This window comes from Gracilinanus agilis, chromosome 2, assembly GCF_016433145.1.
Source record: "Gracilinanus agilis isolate LMUSP501 chromosome 2, AgileGrace, whole genome shotgun sequence".
Classification (NCBI taxonomy): Eukaryota; Metazoa; Chordata; class Mammalia; order Didelphimorphia; family Didelphidae; genus Gracilinanus; species Gracilinanus agilis.
The window spans coordinates 675781603-675800938 of record NC_058131.1 but is presented as its reverse complement, the minus strand read 5'-3'; the positions used below and the strand labels follow the sequence as shown (position 1 = coordinate 675800938).

At 41.7% G+C, this 19336-nt stretch overlaps 1 protein-coding gene across 1 annotated transcript in view; it reads left to right on the top strand.

Annotated features, from left to right (window-relative positions):
* PPCDC (phosphopantothenoylcysteine decarboxylase) overlaps window positions 1-8639 on the top strand; it is a 53277-nt gene extending 44638 nt beyond the window's left edge. The window contains exons 3-6 of the mRNA XM_044662832.1: window positions 1605-1700; window positions 3145-3273; window positions 7489-7657; window positions 8079-8639. Of these exons, the coding sequence (XP_044518767.1) occupies window positions 1605-1700; window positions 3145-3273; window positions 7489-7657; window positions 8079-8164 (480 nt within the window). The 3' untranslated portion in view covers window positions 8165-8639. The remainder of the gene's footprint in view (window positions 1-1604; window positions 1701-3144; window positions 3274-7488; window positions 7658-8078) is intronic.
* Window positions 8640-19336: the final 10697 nt, after the last annotated feature.

Below are 19336 nucleotides of genomic sequence, written 5' to 3'. Positions count from 1 at the left end.
TGTCATCTCTGCCAAAGTGACACATGTGGGAAGTGACACCTCAGACTTGTTTTGATTTGCATTTCTCTTATCATTAGTGATTTGGAGCAGTTTTTCATAAAATTGCTAATAATTTGTAATTATTCTTCAGAGAACTGTTTATTTGTATCCTTTGACTACTTATAGGGGGAACGGCTCTTGACTTTATATGTTTGTGTTAGATTTCTCTATATTTGGGGGATCAAATCTTACCAGAGATAGTTGGTGCAAAGATTTTTTTTCAAGTTGACATCTTCCTTTCTTATCCTAATTGATTTTGACCATGCAAAAGCTTATCATTTTCATGTGATCATACTTTGCTATTTTATTTTTGGTAATCAGGAGGGGCACACTAATTTTTAAAATAGATTGTTAATGCTGTATTTTGCTTTTATGTCCCCATATTTCCCCTTTATTCTCTGCTTTCTACTTCCTCCTAGAGAACTATCTTTCAAAGAAAGACTAAAGACTAAATAGGGGAAAAATATTCATCAAAACCCATTTATATCTTTAAAGAAGTCTGATGTTACATACAATATTCTACAACCATGGACCCCTATCTTTGCAAAGGAGCAAGGGGAGATATCTTTTTATCTCTTCTTTAGATCAAGCTTGCCTTTTATATTATAGCACTAAGATTCCATCCATAGTTTTCTTTTTCTTTCAATTTACATTATTCTTGTCATTGTGTATATTGTTTCCTTGGTTCTATGAACTTTCCTTTTTACCAGCTTTTCTGTCTTTCCAGGCTTCTCTGTATTCGTCATATTCATTGTTTCTTATGGCATAACAATCTACGTTCATGCACAAGTTTGTTTAGTTGTTCCCTAATACATGGACATCCACTTTCTAGTTCTTTGCTACCATAAGAGTACTTGTATAATTATTTTGGTATCTGTGGGACCTTTTTTCCTGTCTTTGATCTCCATGATCTAGCAGTGGAATATCATTTTAATCACATTTTTTATGTGATTCCAGGTTTTTTTCCAGAATAGTTGGATCATTTCACATTCTTTTTTTTTATCACATTCTTACCAAGAGTACATTTGAGTGCCCGTCTTTCCATAATCCCTCTATAAGTGACTACTCAAGAAATACAAAATTCTCATGTTGTTTGCTAGGTCTGTTTTGGCTCTAGGAAACAGCACAGGCTACTCTCTTAGCAGGGAAGCCCCTGCACCTTTTTGTCCTAATAATTTTTGAAGAGCTGCTTCTCTTTCTCAGTGCCCTCTCTCTCATCTCCTTGGCTTCTGTTTCTCAGCCTTCCTTTGCTAATGTGATGGGCTACTGCTGATTTATATACACCAAGAACCTAGTGACTCATTCCTAAACAGCTCAGCAGCCCTACCCACTCAACCTCCCTCAGATAGGAACTGAAACCACAAGGCACCTGGTGGGGCCTGACCTTTGGGCTGCGGAGGAAGTGCTATGCAAACGTGAGAAATGGGCTGATGGGGTGTGGGGAAATTGTCCTCAAGGGCCCTGGCTAAAGCAAACCCGTTCTCTAGACTGCAAGCCTTTTTAGACCTTCAGACATTTGGATAACTATTTTCCCTTTTCTCTTCCTTCTTCTTCTTTTCTGGCAGTTGGAAGTGGCGGTGGTGACTACTGAGAGAGCAAAACATTTCTACAATCCTGGTGATGTTCCTGTCACCCTCTATAGTGACACTGATGAATGGGAGGTCAGTGCTCTGGACCCCTGGGCCCAAACTCCTTACTATTCCTGCTTCTTTCTACCCACAACCATTCTCTTGCACTCTGCCAGACCAGATCAGAAGGTCCAGACATGTGTCAGTGGTCAGGGCCTCACATGCTAAAGGAACATGGAAAGTATTTCTCAAACCATCCACCAGCTATGCTCAGTTGCCTTAAGTCCACTGAAAGTCCAGAATTCCACTCTCTGCTTCCAAGCAGAGGGCCTTTGACCTAGCCTAAGGTTGATTTCCCTTATCCTTATCTTGCTCATTAAAACTGCAGAGGAGCTCATTTTGCACTCTTTGTCCATATCGCTTAGAACTGTCTTCACTGTCATGAGCTTATCTAGTCATTTCCCTTATCCTTCCCGAAGGATTCTTATGTCTTGCAGCAGGGAATCCCATGTGCTGATTCATCAGTCAAACTATAGGCTGTAGGCAGTTCTTCCAATAGTTTTTTAGAATATAGACCCAGAAAAATTCTGCTTGGTCTACAAAATATAGTTACCTCAGGCTCACTAAACAGTGTTCTCTGTTTCCTTCTGGCCCCTTTCCTTTCATTCCCTCCTTTCTTCTTCTCCTAACTCTCTCTGCTTCTTTCCACTGGCTTGGAAAACCAAACACCTTAAGCGGTGGCTGGCTTGGAGCTCCCCACCACGGATAGAGTTCCCCTGAAGATGAAACCATGAACTAGTAGAATGTTACCTTCCTGAGAGAATGGACTGTTTCCTTGTCTTTTCTCTTTGCTATCTCAAACACCCTCTGAATAAATCCAAATCCAAATGCAATTGGATTGAGTGGAGGCATCTTGTTCCTTTTGTTAAAAGAAAGAACACAATTCCATTCCCTCAAGAATAAAAACTGAATTTAAGGAAATAGAGAAGGGAAGTAAAACCTGTTTGTGTTCCCAGTCCTGATTTCTTTAAGGCCAAGATTCTTGAGCTTTTTTGTGCCATAGACTGCTTTGGAAGGTGATCTGGGGAAGCCCATGTACTCCTCGGAATAATGTTTATTGCCCACATTTGTAATTGAAGGAAATGCTAAATTTCAGTTAACTGTAAGTGAAAATAATGATGTAAAAAAAAAAATTTTTTTTCCCCATCGGAGTCCCAGAGTTTTCAGGTGAAGATCACCTGCTGTGAGGCCTTTGGCCCACCAGCCACTGCTTTCACTGGATCAGCAAGCACATGCAAAGGGAAGGTTGGGGAATTCCTGTCTTGGGTACATGCTTGTTGTGTATTTCTGGTGCAGCCCAACAGAGTCAGCATATTGGTCTATATTTGTGAAAGCGGTGGGCCCTGTGCCCTCCACATCCTGGGAGAATGTAAGCTCCCTAAGGTCAGAGTTTCTTTGTTTTTGTCTCTAGTGCCCTTGCATAGAGGCATTCAATAAATGTTTGCTGGGTTGAATTAACGTGGCTTCCTATTTCCAGATGTGGAAGGGCCGCTCTGACCCCGTCCTGCACATTGACCTTCGGAGATGGGCAGACCTCATGGTGGTTGCTCCTCTCGATGCTAACACGCTGGGAAAGGTGGCCAGTGGCATCTGTGACAACTTGCTGGTGAGTGATCCCTTGTGCTCCACCTGCTTGTTGAGTTAGCAGTACCACTCCTGCCGGTATTAGGCCTTCTTTTTGCCAGACTGCGGCAGTCAGAGTAAGGGTGTCCCAGGATCACCTGGCTGATGGTACCTCGTCTTGCCTCAGGAGAAGAGACTTATTCCTCAGATCTTGTCCTTCTTGTCCTGGAAGGTAAATAGACTAACTTCTGAGGAACTGACATGCCAGCAGCATGGCACTGGTTAAAGGCATCTTTATGGAGTCCATCATCCCTTGTCACTTTTTTCCATGCTTTCTTTTGGGCCCTGTGTGTCTTTCTCTTCCTCCTGTTTTATCCCTCTCTTTTGCCCATTTTTCAATACTTCCCTGACAGCCTATTTCATTAAAAGTTTTTGTTTTTTTTTTTAAGTTTAGATGTCCCAGTCTCAATAAGAATTAAAATACAAGAACTATCAGTGGACCAGATCCAGCTTTTGATCTGCTCCATTTCTGACCTGGGCCAGTTCCCCACCTCCTTATGCAGCCTCAGGGCTCACCATGTTGATGTCAGATGTAGTATGGATACCTAGCACAGTGGGCTTCGTGGGCTGCAGCTCAGGACTCCTAATGTTGTCCTACAGCCTTTCTGGCAGCCCAGATAACAGGTGTGGCCAACCATACCTCTCTGTTTCTTTGTTTCCATCATCTTATCTCCCCCTGCCTTTCTTTCCCTCTCTTCTACCCACCCACTGGCTTCCCCCTTCATCTCCACTAGATCAGGTCTGAAAATACATATGTGAGATCAGATAAGTGTGTTTACTTCCTCTCAGTCCTCATTCAGAAGCCCTGCTGCTCTCTCATGCACCCCTGTTTAGCTTGAAGCTTAAGCTGCAGGTCTATGGTACAGATTCTGTGTCATTTAGAATTAGCTTGACATAGTAGAGAGGGGAAGCAAGAAATTGCTGATGGAGTGCATTGGGCAAGTAGCAAAAGCCAAGACATCCAGACTTTAGGAGGTGAAGGCTTCAAAGGAATTTTTTCCTGGAAAGCATGCCCTGGTATTTTAGAAAGATCCTCATCTAGAGGGCAGAACTAGAACCAGCCTTGGCAGGCTGGGGAGTGTGTGACTAAGTGGCTACATGCCCACTTTTCAGGGCAATATTGTGGCAGAGGATCTCATTTTGCATAAGTTAGACCATATGGGCCTGAGGTCCCTTCAGACTCTGATAGTGTGTGAAGAGGATAATTTAATACACCCTAGGTTCATCCAGCCCCATTTTTGGTCTGTAGATCAGAGCTTCTGCTTAGGGATTGTTTCCTTCCCTCTCAAGCCCCTCATTTAGATGAGTATTAATGAGTACTTTCTGTGTCACATAAGAGATAAACCATGCTTCTCAAAGGGTAAGCAACATCCTCAGGGTCACAATGGGACAATGAAGCTAGGAGCAAGACCAGAACCCAAGTCTTCTTATTGGCAGCCAGGCCTTCCCCCAAACCCTGGCCAGCACACTTCCCTCTAATAGAGCTGAGGTGCCCTGCTCTGTGCATGCATGCGTGTGTGTGTGTGTGTGTGTGTGTGTGTGTGTGTGTGTGTGTGTGTGAGAGAGAGAGAGAGAGAGAGAGAGAGAGAGGGAGAGAGAGAGAGGGAGAGAGAGCACGCGCATGCGTATTCAGCACCTGTTAGGGTGGTGATGAATCTCCCACCTTTCTGCTCTGCGTGCTCCATGTGATTGTGACGAGTGCTCAGATTCAGGGCCTGTGCTTTAAGTGGTCCGTCCTCTGGAGGGAGGGATATTAGGAAAGACAGATGCTTGGGCTGACCTGTGCTTCTGCCAGGAATGCTATGTGCTCGGTGGCTACTCCTAAAGCTCAGGCCGGCCATTTTAAATGGAAAAGGCTTGTCTAGGCCAATAGGCAGATTCTATAGAAGGGGTCTGGATGGGAGCCAAGAGGAAATGGGACTGAAAGTGCTCATTCACGGCACACCTTTCTGTTGCTTTTTGGTGGAGGAAGTTTTCTGGTGCTTTAGGCAGCTTTTCAGGCAGGCCTACGAAGGTAGCAGGTCTTGTCTGCCTTCCTGCAGGATGGAGCCTTGGACCAAGGAGCTCAGAGTGTCTGTTCTGTGCTGGTTCATCCTCTCAATAGAAATGTGTCCTGGCCCTGTGCTGATAGAGCCTCTCACCTGCTTCAGCCCCTGGCATGATTCCTTCCTTATCATGTCACACATTAGCCTTCCCAGAAAGTACAGTGGCATACAGACCACTGTTTCCCACTCTGACACCTGAAGCCAGGATTGAAGGAGAGAAAAATGAACCTGGGCAGCTGCCTGGACAGTGGAACTCCTCTTCTACGGAGAGGCCCCCTCTCTCAGGGTCTAAGAGTCAGAGGGGAACTTGAAGGCCATCTTGTCCAGTCCATGCCCAGATGAGAACCCTTGCTCCAGTATTCTCCAACAAGGGGCATTCAACCACACTGAATTGTGAGCTCCTTCAGGGCAGGGGCTTTCTTTGGCCTCTTAGCACAGTGTAGGTGCTTAACAAATGTTGATTGATTGATTGGCAATATCCCACCCAATCTGCAAAGACTAGTTTAATTCCTACTTCCTGGATGAAGTCCTTACTAAAAACACCAGGGCGCCCCCCCCATTTCTCTGTTTGTGGCTATCTCTCTGTCCCTCTCTCTGACCCCAAATTCCTTTTGGCACTTAACTATCTGCAACTTAAAATAACCAAGTTATATGGGGTATGACTATAAAGACTCATCTTTTTAAAAAACAATCAGACAAACAGAAAAGAGAAACGATGCCTTTTAACTATCAGTGGTCCCTCCAGAGATCACATTGAGTGGTGTAGTGGGTTGTACACTGGACACAGTGTGACCTTTAGGTTAGTCCCTGTCCTCCAGAGAGACCTGAGTTTGAGTCATGGCTCCTGATGCTCACCAACCATGGGACCATGGGCAACTCCCTTCTCTCTCTGCTTATAATACCTACCTTTCTGAGTTGTTAAGAGAATCAGTTTTCAGTAAGTGTAACATGGAGATAAATGGGAGCTATCACAGCCTACCTTTCCCCCAGAGAGGCTACTAGTAGGTCCCCTAAGTATTTTTGTTTTGGGCATCTTTCCATCCATCTCCTACCATCCTTGTTTGATTTAGTGAGATAGCCTGGAGACCTGTCCGACACCCTGCCTTTCTTTAACTGCTTCTCAGAGAGCCAGCTCTCTTCATGGTTTAGCCAGAAGCTTCTAGTGAATGGCAGTATAGTACAGTGGGGCTCAGGGCACTGGATTGGGGGAGAGGTTCAACGATGTGGGATGAATCCTGTCTCTGTCTGTATTACCTGGGAGACCTAACTTTCCACTGTCTTCAGTTCCTCATTTGTAAAATGCAGAGGTTGAATAGATTGCTGCAGTGTCCCTCCCAACTCTGTAGCTGTGATCTTGTGGCAAACTCCAGCACCCACCACGAGACTCTGTCATGGGTTTTACCTTCCCTAGAAGGCAACCATTTTAGGGAAGAGATTAGGAGGGGGAGTGTCTGATTACTGGGTTCCCATGCAGCTTGCGAGCTAGGCACTGTGGGAAGAAGGAAAGAAGTCACAAGATTTAGACCCTGCCTTCAAAGAGAAAGACAGTGTGGCATAGTGGAAATAGCCATGTCCTTGGAGTCAGGAAGCCCAGGTTCAAATTCTGACCCAGCCAGTTACTAGCTCTCTGACTGAACTTCTCAGTGTCTCAGATTTCCAAATGTGTGGGGTAGGTTATGGGCTTGGACTCTCTGCCTCCTGGTGCTTTGCACACTGAAGCTCTATAGAAATGAGTTGTGTTACAACTAAGGAAGGAGCTTCCTTGCAGTAGGGCTGGTGAGACCCTAAAGTTAACAAATAATAGGAGTGTTTGCTAAGCAACGGATGATTGGTTAAAAAGCACAAGTACATCAGGAGATAGAAGAGAGCTCCTAGTGAGGGGCACCGTCTGGGAAGGCTTCATGGAAGCCAGGCCTTGAAGAGCAGGAGGAACTTATTCAGCACAGAGAGGAAGAGAAGGTGTTCTGGGCCAAGGGCTAACATACGTGAAAGCAAGAGGTGAATAAAGCAGCAGGGCCTTTAGTGATAGCTGGGATGTGGCCAGGCTAGGACATTCTGGCAATGGAAGTGACCTCTGCCTGAAGAGGGGACAGATGAGCCCCTAGCTGGAGTCAAGAACCAGTGGTGAGCAGCACCATCCCCCTTCTTCACAGACCTGTGTCATCCGGGCCTGGGACCGAGCAAAGCCCCTTCTCTTCTGCCCGGCCATGAACACTGCCATGTGGGAGCATCCTGTCACAGCCCATAATGTGGAGCAGCTAAAGGGCTTTGGTTATACTGAAGTCCCCTGTGTGGCCAAGAAACTCGCATGTGGAGATGAAGGTAAGGCCTCCTGAGCCCTGACTCGGGCCCTTCTCTGACTCCTTGTCCTACTAGGCCTATCCCAGGAAGCTTCTTCAACCTCCAACCTAGAAGAGATGGTGCCTTGGTCAGGGTCAGCTGTTGGGGTTCCAGGAATGGGAAGGGGCAGATATGGGGTGGTCAGGCCAGGCAGGCCCCATGCAGGTCTCTGCAAGGATTCCTGTTCTTCATGGGCTTCCTGTTTAGCAGCATGTAAGGGCTAGCATCCTTTTAGTTCTGGAGGGAGCAGGACTTCAGCTTCTTTGGCTCCTTTTCCAATCCTGGAATTTGGGGATGCTTGTGTGGCTTCATTAAAGCTGCCTTTTATAGGGAATTCCCTTCTCTTTGGGCCACAGCGCCTCTGCAGAACTTCAGTGTTCACTTTGATATCTTTGTTCTTCAGGTTTGGGGGCCATGGCCGAAGTATGGACAATTTTGGGGAAAGTGAAAGAAATCCTTTTGGAGCGGGACTTGCTACTTCAGAGTTGAGCCAAGAAACGGCTCATACACCAGTCTGTGCTCAGCCAGTTTTCCAGGAAGAAGAAACAGTAACACTGACAAGACTTCTGCTGTGAGCAGTCCAGTCCTAGGTGGAGTCTGGGCTCATCTCAGCCTCTAGTCAGAAAGTGGCCAGGATGAACTGGGGTTTCTCAGGCTTAGGTCTGACCCGGGGCCAGTCTCGAACATCACTTGCCCGGGATTGGTACCTCTTCCCAGGAGCAAACTGGCTACCAGAGCAGGGATCCAGTGCCATTTGGATTTCTTTTTTGACTCCTATGGGGGTGCAAATGGCAATCCTTTCCAGCCACCTTGCTCTAGCACTGCCTTTGGGTAAGACAGTCAGGTGGTCTGATCGTCTTTTGGATTGTTTTCCTTGAATGTGGGAAAGCTCTTGTTCATCACAGTGTCTCATCTGCATTGGAGGGTTGAGAAATTGAGATAAAAGAATTATGTGCATCATAAAGGAACTGATTTTAGACTCATTCTTAGCTGTAGATCCCAAGGCCAGCTGCATTCCTTGCCATTTGGCTGATGTTTAGGTTCCTAGCCTAAGGGCCAGACCCCATTTGAATCAGGGAACACAGTGTTTCTATTCTTCTCGACTCCCCTGCTGTAAGCTCCTTGAAGTTAGAAATTATGCCTTTACCTCCTTGTGCCCCATGCTGCCACGTGATCGAGCCTATGTTTTTCTTCTGTGTTTCTGCTCCCACAGTTCTTCCTCTGAATGTAGATAATGTTCTTTCTCATAAGAATCTCAGAATTGTCCTGGGTCACTGCATTGCTGCTGGGAGCAAAGTCAGTTACATTCCATTGTGCTACATTGTATCCGTCTCTGTGTACAATGTTCTTCTGGCTCTGCTGCTTTCACTCTGCATCAGTTCCTGGAGGTCTTTCTAGTTCACGTGGAATTCCTCCAGTTCATTATTCCTTTCAGCATAATAGTATTCCATTACCAACAGATACCACAATTTGTTCAGCCATTCCCCAATCAAGGGACACTCCCTCATTTTCCAGTTTCCCAAAACATGTTTTTAAATGCATAACATATAAATTACAAGGAAATTTACTATATTTAAATAGAGATGTAATTTTTCTTCCCAAGTTCATGAACCTCCAGGAAATTATTTATGGACTCCTAATGGGTCTATGGATAGGTTAAAAATCCTTGAAGCAATCAGGGAGACCAGCCAGGGGCTGCTGTAGCAATTCCAGGATGAGAAGAAGGCCTGGGTTAAGATGGCAGAGGGAATGTACCTAAGAATTATTTCTATTAAAATCAATGGCATTTGGAAACCAGATAAAAGGACTTCCCACCTGTCTGTTGTCCTTGCAGTTCTGTGTCTCTAAAGAGGGGTAGAGCCCACGACCTGATCCTAATTGCCTTCACCTTATTAGAATCCAACTTCTCTGTAGCTGTTTAGAAATCTGGCAGCCAGCTCCTTGGAAGGTCCCTGTGGAGCAGCTGCTTCATAATATCTCTCCTTTCCCTTCCCATGTCTTCCTCGAGCATTTGTTGTGGTTTCCAGAGCAGCAGACAAGCCATGGGATGAGAGTTCGCATGTGAGAGAAGAACTGGGACAGCAGACCAGCAAGCCATGCTGAGGAAAGGCTTGTTTATGCTGAAGGCTTCCTGGCAGAACCACACTTTTCTCCCTGGCATTGCCCATGCCACTGAGGCAGTGCGCTTGGCCTGGTCCTCTCTTCTGTCCTCAACTCATGTCCAAAAGATTTGGCTCAGCTAGGGTAGGGGGGATGGTGGCACCAGATTCCTGTCTCAGGGGCTACCTAGGAGCCTTGGAAATACCTCGGAGAGCTGGTTTTGAATGCTTATAGAGTTGTCTTGCAGAAACATTTGGGAACAGTCACCCTCTTGCTGGAACAGGCTGATCTCTCAGCAGGCTTATCATCCAGATCACATGCTTGCCCCTTTGCCTGCTGACCTAGATAACAGAACCCTGGGGATTGGAGGTTTGTAGCAGACTCCCATGAAGTAATTAGGATTCCTGGATGGAAGAGGGAGAGTTCAAAGGTGCCTTGTCTTTGTGTGGGCAAAAGAGGAACTGCTGATGCCTCATAAAGCAATGAGGTCAGTGGCCAACAGAGACAGAAGGCAGTGCACACTGGGAGGAAGGCCCTTGAGATAACCTGGAGAAGCAAAAGGAGAGCTAATAGTCTCTTGGAACCTGGATGGTGGGAATCAACCTAGAGCTTGGGTCAGCCTTATGATTCTTTCCAATGGTTCTGAGCTCATTATCTGCCAGACCTCAGTTTGGGGAGTCTCAGCCTGCCCTTTGGGAGCATTCAGGGTTGTACCACATCTGGAAATGATTTGGGGAAAATTGGGATGATGGGAAAGGGGAAATGAGGAAAAAAACCTAAAGATTCCTTTAAAATAAAAAATCAAGAAATGACAACTTTGAAGAGAGCCATGTAGTTTTGACTCTGAAAAGTATAAATGGATACATATCATGTGCAGAGTTCTGATCAGGTTGAAAAGGGACGGAGAGGCCGTGAGTGAAAGAGTGCCCCTGGAAGAAGGCTGGGCACCCAGAGAATTCCTTAGAAACCGATAAATGCAGTGATAAACCATGAAATCTGAGCCCTGGAGAATGAGCTGAGCCCACCTCCTGCCAGAGAGCTGATGGATTTAAAATGCAGAATAAATCACAGACAGCCAATTTGGGAATTTATTTTGCTGGATTAGGCATATTTGCTATGACAGCTTTAATTCATATTATTATTATTGCTCAATTGATGGTAGTGGAAAGGGTGAGGGAGAGATAATGAATGGGTCTTTAAAAAAACCCCAACCCAAATACAAGAAAAACCCAAAGGAGGAAAAATAGATGCTTTGTGACAAGTCAGAGGGAGCTTTTAGGTGACAGTAGACCCTGCCTCCATGTCTGTTAAGGATCTTCCTGGCATGTGGGCTCTTCTAACTAATAGTTTCTTGCCATGCCTGGAAGGAGGATGGAGTTTAGTGGAGAATGAGGACTTCTGCAATCTTTTTCTGTCTCTGTGGTCAATTGCCCATGTGACATTTAATCATGGTTGCCTTGGGCTAGTGAGCATCTCTTCAAAACATAATTTATTTGGCTCAGTGGATTGAGAGCCAAACCTAGATATAGGAGGTCCTGGGTTCAAATTTGGCTTCAGATACTTTATAGCTGTGTGACCATGAGCAAGTCACTTAACCCTCCATTGCCTAGCCCTTACTACTCTTCTGCCTTGGGACCAATACACAGTAAGGCTTAAGAGTAAAACAAAACAATTTACTTGTCCTTTTCCCTCCAAGTAAGACAGACTTAAGCTATTGGTTTCTTGGCTTTATCTTGAGAAATTGATGCAGGTAGACAAAATAATTGTCCCCCTCCCTCAGGGTATATTCAAAACTAGTTACCTCATCTGTAAAATGGGGACAATACTTAAATGCAAATTCTTGTCACTGGGCTGTACACATCTTAAAGTTCTATATAAACATGAGTTATTTTATACATCTACTTTCAGGATATTCTTAAGCAACCTTCAAGTTAAAACTGTATTCATTTCATGCCCTGAATATAAAAGTTAGTAGTTTTAGAGCTGGAAGGCATCTTTAAGTAACTTGCTCCAGGTCAGACAAGTCAGATAAGTGAGGCAGATTTTAAAGGTCCATACAGTGTGGACTTTCTAGTGTACCTTGCTGCTTGGCATTGGCCCAGATTCCCAGTAGACAAAGGAAACAATTAGAATATACTTAAATGCTCAATTTTGTGTAACCACTGTGAGTACATTATGAGTTCAGAGAAAGGAGAGAGCTGTGTGATTTGAGTTGGGTTTCCTAGAGGAGGTAGAATTTGAGATAGCCAAGCCACCAGCAGGACACTGTTCAGCACAATACATTTTAGAAAAGGTATTTGTGGACTGGAGCACCCCTCAAGGACTTCCGATCTAATGGGGGAATACAGCATATCAAAAATTGAAAGGTGGAGAAGTTCCCTGGTATGGGGGCATGCCAAAGATGTCTAGAAATGGTGGGAAATTGGGGGCAGCTGGGAAGTTCAGTGGATTGAGAGTCAGGCCTAAAGACAGAAGGTCCTAGGTTCAAATCTGGCCTCAGACACTTCCCAGCTGTGTGACCCTGGGCAAGTCACTTGACCACCATTGCCCACCCTTACCACTCTTCCACCTATGAGCCAATACACAGAAGTTAAGGGTTTAAAAAAAATAGAAATGGTGGGAAATGAGGTGAAGATTGTACCTGCAAAGAAGCAGACAAAAAAACACCGGAATATAAATAAATTGAATCAGCACTAACAAGGATGGACTCTTGCCCAGTATCATCCATGTAGTAAGTGACAGGACATGAATTTGAACCCAGGTGGTCTTATCCTACATCTAATGTTCTTTCCTGTAGTTCTTTAATAGAAGAATCAAGACCTTCTCTCCTTCCAGATTTTTCTTCCCTAGGAACAAATTTACTTGCCTTTTCCCCTGTAGGTCCCATAAAAAAAAATTAACAAACTATTTTGCCTAATTTCCTCCACTTCCATATGCTTTACTTTTTTCAGTGGTTATAAAAAACGGAGGTGGGTGGGTAGGTGGCTTAGTGGGTTGAGAGCCAGGCCCAGAGACAGGAGATCTTGGGTTCAAATGTGGATTCAGACACTTCTTATCTGTGTGACCCTGGGCAAGTTATTTTATCCCCATTGCCTAGTCCTTACCATGCTTCTGCCTTGGAACCAATACACAGTATTGATTCCAAGATGGAAGATAAGGGTTTAAAAAAATACTCCATTACTCCAATACAAATACAAAATTACTCCAGATGTTGGCATGAGCAGTGACTCTGCTATCAACAGACAGGCATCTGTGTTGCCAGGCTACTGCCAGGTGCTACAAAAAGAGGAGGCAGGAGAAGTCTTGGCTCCTGATCTTTAGCAACTTAATGTTGATAGAAAACAAAAACAGACATATGAAACAAATGCTCAAAGGCCCTGAAAGTAACATAGACAGCATTATCCAGCAAGTTTGCACTATTGCCAAAGAGTTAAGAAGGATTTAGGAAAATTCATAGACAATTCAAGTAGAAACATTAAAGAATAGCATCTCTACTTTAAAATGGCATATAATCTAGGCCTAGACTGTAAGTGATCCAAAGAGTTAGAGAAGGGAAATTGGAATGGTCTTCAAGAAGGTAGGCCTGGAAGAATTGCTGGGATTTGAATAGATTCATAAAAAACCTGGAAGGGACTTTTAGAGGTTAGAGTCTTCTGCAAGATCAGATACTTGATAAGTATTTAAGTGGCTACTCTGTGTCAGGCACTATGCTAAGAGCTGGAAATATAAAGAAAAGCAAAAAAGGGTCCCTGCCCCTAAGGATCTCACATGTCCCCGAGATAATGTGTGTAAATAGGTACATATAAAATGCATTCCAAACAGGTAGAAGACGACCTTGAAGATATTAGAGCCTAGGAAGAATAGGAAAGGACTCTGCCAGAAGATGGCATTGGAGCTTAGTCTCTTAGGAAGTCATGAATTCTAAAAGGTGGAGATGAAAAGGGAAGGACATGGAGGGCATCCAGTGCAAAGACACAAAAACAGGTGCTGGAGGGAGCTCCTATAGCAAGTAGACCAATCAGTATGGTGTGATCTCTACAAACTACAAAAAAAAAAAAAAGTATTTGGAAGATAGTGGAGTTAGAGCTAGAAGAGACCCTTGAGGCCATTTAATCCAAATCCTGCATTTTACAGATAGGGAAACTGAGCAAACAAAAAGTTGTTCAGTCACACAGGTAATATGTGGCAGGGTCAGAGTTCCAACCCAGGTAGTGCTTTTGACTAGAAATCTTGTGTTCTTTCCATCAGACCACAATATCTCTGGTATGCCCCATTTGCATTTTATTAATTTATATTAAATTGCTAATAAGTAGTTTTAAAAGTGTCCTTGTTTGTGATGACTCCCTCATTAGACTGAAAACTTATAGATATCCTAAGCCTGTTCTGAAAGCAGCTATGTGAAGAATCTGAAACCTGAAACATATGGGGATCATAAAATTTTTTGGTGCAAAGTTTTGTACATAGTGAATACTTAGTGAATATGGATTGACTAGCCAACTTATCTGTCTCCCTTTCCATGCTCAGTAAAGACAACACCCTCTGAAATTTCTCAGAAACATGAACCATTTCCAGAAAAGAGGGAAGTGAAAAGTAAGCACATGTCCCTTTTCTCAGATGAGGCCCTAGAGGCAAAGAGAAGGGGAGCAACTCAGGCAATAGTCCATAGCAAGTCAGCAGCAGAATCTGAAATAGAATCCCAAGGTACTGGTCTCTGTGTCTTGTGTCAGAACAGAGACAGAAAGGGGATGCCAACCAATATAGTATTATATGTCCAGGGCTATATACCATGCCCTGTTTGATCTTGGCAGCTTTTCTCTACTTTGCTTTTCTCATTTGGGGAAATGAGGATAGCTTGGTGGAGCCAAGATGGCAAAGAAGGAACAGGGATCTTCTGGATCTTTTCCAGTTACTCTCCAAACAACTATGATATAACAACCCAAAATGAATCCTAGAATGACAAAACCAACAAAAAAAGTGAAAAATTTATCAGCCCAAAATAACTTAGAAGGTAAGCACAAAAGTCCATTATACCAGGGTATATACCAGCTCACCAAAGCAGGGTCCACTTTGGAAGCCATCACAGGTCTTTGGGGTGACTGAATCAGGAGTTACAACTTCTGGAGCTTTCAGGCCATACAGAGTAAGGGGGTCAGACATATACTCACAGATCTCTTTGATGGGTCTGGGTTTAGGGCTCTGTTGCATTGCCCATAAGCAAATCTAAGTCACAGTCTGGGTTGTAGTCCCTGGGTAAGGTGAAATGATTATGTGACCCTGCTCACAGTTCCAGGATGGAAAAGAATGCTTGTGGTCCCTCAAAAACCAGAGCACAGGCTGGGAAAGTATTATACATACCTTTCTCTAGATTATACCACCTTGGAAGAACTGAAAACTTATAGATATCCTAAGCCTGTTCTGAAAGCAGCTATGCGAAGAACCTGAAACTTGAGACAGTGCCCCTTTGACTACAGTAGCAGATGCAACCTGTACTTTTTTTTTAATTAAAGGAGAAGGAAAAAGGCTGGAAATGAGCAAAAACCAAAAAGAAACAACATACAAAGTTGTTTTGGTGAGAGAGAAGACCAAAACACAAACTCAGAAGAAGACAATAATGTCAATCCAAAGCCTCAAAGAAAAATGCAAATAGGTCTTACACCCAAAAAGAATTCCTAGAGGAGCTTAGAAAGAATTTTAAAATCAAATAAGAAATGTAGAAGAAAAATTGGGGAAAGAAATGAGGGATGCAGGAAAATCATGAAAAAAAGAATTGATATCTTGGTAAAGGAGTCACAAAAAATATTGAAGAAAACAGTAGCTTAAAAAAACAGAATAGGCCAATTAGTAAAAGAGGCCCAAAAATCCACTGAAGAGAAGAACTCTTTAAAAAGAAGAATTGGCCAAATAGAAAAGGATATACAAATATTCACCAGAGAACTCCTTAAAAAGTAGAATTGGCCAAATGGAAAAGGAAGTACAGAAGCTCACAGAAAATAACTTAAAAATTACAGTTGGGGAAGCAAGAGCCAATGACTCCATGAGACATCAAGAAACAATCACAAAGTTAAAAGAATTTTTTAAAATGGAGAAAATGTAAAATATCTCATTGGAAACACATTTGACCTAGAAAATAGATCAAGGAGAGATAACCAAGAATTATTGGCCTACTTGGAAGCTATGATAAAAAAAAAAAAAAAAAAAAAAAAGAGCCTACACGGCATTTTTCAAAAAATTATCAAGGAAAACTCTCTTGATAGTAAAATAGAAATTAAAAGAACCTACTGATCACCTCCTGGAATTAGATCCCAAATGGAAAACTCCAAGGAATATTATAATCAAATTCTAGAGCTCCTATGTCAAGAAGAAAATATGGCAAGCAGCCAAAAAGAAACTTCAAATATTGTGGGGCCAGAGTTAGGATCACATAAGGTTTAGCAGCTTCTACTTTGAAGGATCAGAGGGCCCGGAATATGATATTTTCAAGGCAAAATAACTAGATTTGCAACCAAGAATCACATAACCCAGTAAAATTGAGTAAAATCCTTTAGGGAAAAAAGTGGATCTTTAATGAAATAGAGGACTTTTAAGTATTCTTGATGAAAAGATGAAAACTGAAAGGAAAATAAGACTCTCAAATGCAAGACTCAAGAGAAGCATAAAATTGTAAACCAGGAAGAGCAAAAAGGGAGAAGAAAAAGTGTAAGTCAATTTCTTTACTGAATATAGATGCAAAAATCCTAGATAAAATATTAGCTAGAAGACTACAATAATATAGTACAAGAATTATATACATTAGTACCAAATAGAATTTGTACCAGGGATGCAAGGATGGTTTTATATAAGAAAAACTATTAACACAATTGATTACATTAACAAAAAAGTACTTCTTACTTAGAAAAGTCATGTTATTATATCAATAGATGCAAAAAAAAGCTTTTGACAAAATACAATATTGATACCTATGTGAAAGCATGGGTATAAAAGGATTTTTCCTTAGATTAATAAGTATATACTTAAAATCATTAGCAAACATTATATATGATGTTGTTAAGTTAGAAGCCTTCCCTATAAGATGAAGGAAGATGATGGAGCCAAGATGGAAGAGAAGGAACAGGAATCTTCCTGATCTTAACCAATTACTCTTCAAACAACTATGATATAACAACCCAAAATGAATTCTGGAATAGAAATTATCACCAATATTATTTAATATTTTACTAGAAGTGCTAGCAATAACAAAAAGGTATTAAAAGACTTTGAAAGAATCAGAATGGGCAAAATAATAAAACTATCTCTTTTTGCAGATGATATGATAATTATATATAGAAAATCCAAAAGATTCAGCTAAAGAAGTAATTGAAACTATCAATAACTTTAGCAAAATAACAGTATATGAAATAAACCCACACGAATCATTGACATTTCTATATATTACTAACAATGTCTTGCAAGAAGGGATAATAAGAGATAACTCATTTAAGTTAACCATAGAATAAAATATCTAGAAGTTTATCTTCCAAAACAATCCATAAACCATATGAGCATAATTATAAAATTTTATCAAATAAAATAAATTTATTTACGTAAATAATGTCAGATTTAAATAATTGGAGAAATATAATTGTTCATGGGAGACAGAGCCAAAATAATTAAAATGACAATCCTACCTAATCAATTTATTTAATACCATCCCAATTAAATTACCAAAAATTATTGCACTAAAAAAAACCACAATTCATTTAGAAAAACAAAAGGCCAAGAATATCAAAGGAAATCATGAAAAAAAAAAGTGTTAAGGAAGGAAGTTTAGCAGTACCAGGTTTTGAACAATATTATAAAGTAGTAGTTATCAAAACTATCTTGTAGTGGCTAAGAAATTAAAAACTGGATTATTTTATCAGAATAGACATACAACAAATAGTTGTAAAGAGCATAGTTACCTTGGATTTGACAAAGTTAAAGATCCGGTTTTTGGAATAAGAATTCACTATTTGGTAAAAATTGTTGGGAAAACTGGAAAGCAGTTTGATAGAAACTAGATACATAGCGTAATATCTTACACCATTTATCAGGATCAGATAAAAAAGGATACATAATCTAGGTATAAAGGGATATATTATAAATTATATCTATAAATTATTATAAGATTGTAAAAACAGGGAATATATTACCTATCATATTTATGGTTAGGAGAATAATTCACGAATAAAGAGAAAGCATTGTGAAGTGTAAAATAGATAATCTTGAATACATTAGATTGAAAACTTTATACAAATAAAAATAGCAGCCAGGATTAGAAGGAAAGTAATAAGTTGGTAAAAAATTTCATAGACCTTTTCTTAGATAGAAGGTATTTAGATATATATCTAAAATATATAGAGAACTATGTCAAATTATCCATTCCCTAATTGACAAATGGTCAGAAGATATGAACAGAATTTTTGGATAAAGAAATCAGAACTTGAATAATGCTCTAAATCATTATTGATCAATGTGAGAATTTACTATTCTGAATCCCTATTCTTTTGGGGTTGCTATTCAACCCTATCTTCTGACTGAGTTAAAAACAAGGCCTGAGGGGCAGCTGGGTAGCTCAGTGGATTGAGAGCCAGGCTTAGAGACCGGAGGTCCTAGGTTCAAATCCGGCCTTAGACACTTCCCAGCTGTGTGACCCTGGGCAAGTCACTTGACCCCCATTGCCTACCCTTACCACTCTTCCACCTATGAGTCAATACACAGAAGTTAAGGGTTTAAAATTAAAAAAAAAAAACAAAAACAAGGCCTGAAGCTTATCTGTGTAAGGGAGATGCATGTACACTCTAGGAGGACACCAGAAACCTCATGACTCCTTGGCACTCAGTAGACATTTGCCTCTTGTCCCACGTAACTCCTGGCATCCAGAAGATCCCAGACTGAGGTCAAGTCCATCAAATCAGAGGAACTGAGGAAGTGACTACACAGAAGAAACAAATTTCAGTCTGGGGAAGGAAGGGTCTCTTTTGTGCTGGAATCATGGTGAGTCAAGGCAGCTAAAAGCTAGTGTAGCCAGTGTGGGAAGGAGGCTTATAAAAGAATCAGCTGACCACATGTGGCTGGTAGCTTTTCTTTTTCTGACCCACTTTTTATTATTTAATAAGTAATTATAAATTAAGATACAGTCTCCAGTGAATTTTAATCTTAACATAAGAGAAGTGGGTCAGATTGATTAAAATGATAAAAGGGCAGAATGACAAATTTGGAGGGGATGTAGAAAAATGAGGACACTCATACATGGTTGGTGGAACTGTGAACTGATCCCACCATTTTGAAGAGCAGTCTGGGATTATAAAGCTATGTATACCTTTTGACCTAGCAATATCATTAGTAGGTTTATTTCCTCAGGCAATTAAGGAAGAAAGAAAAAGAAACTGTGTTCTAAAATATTTATAGCAGCACATTTTCATGGAGGCAAAGAACTGGAAACTGAAAGACATGTCTATCAATTGAGGAATGGCTGAACAAGTTGTGGTATATGCTTGTAATGAAATACTGTTGTGCCATAGAGAATGAAAGAAAAGATGATTC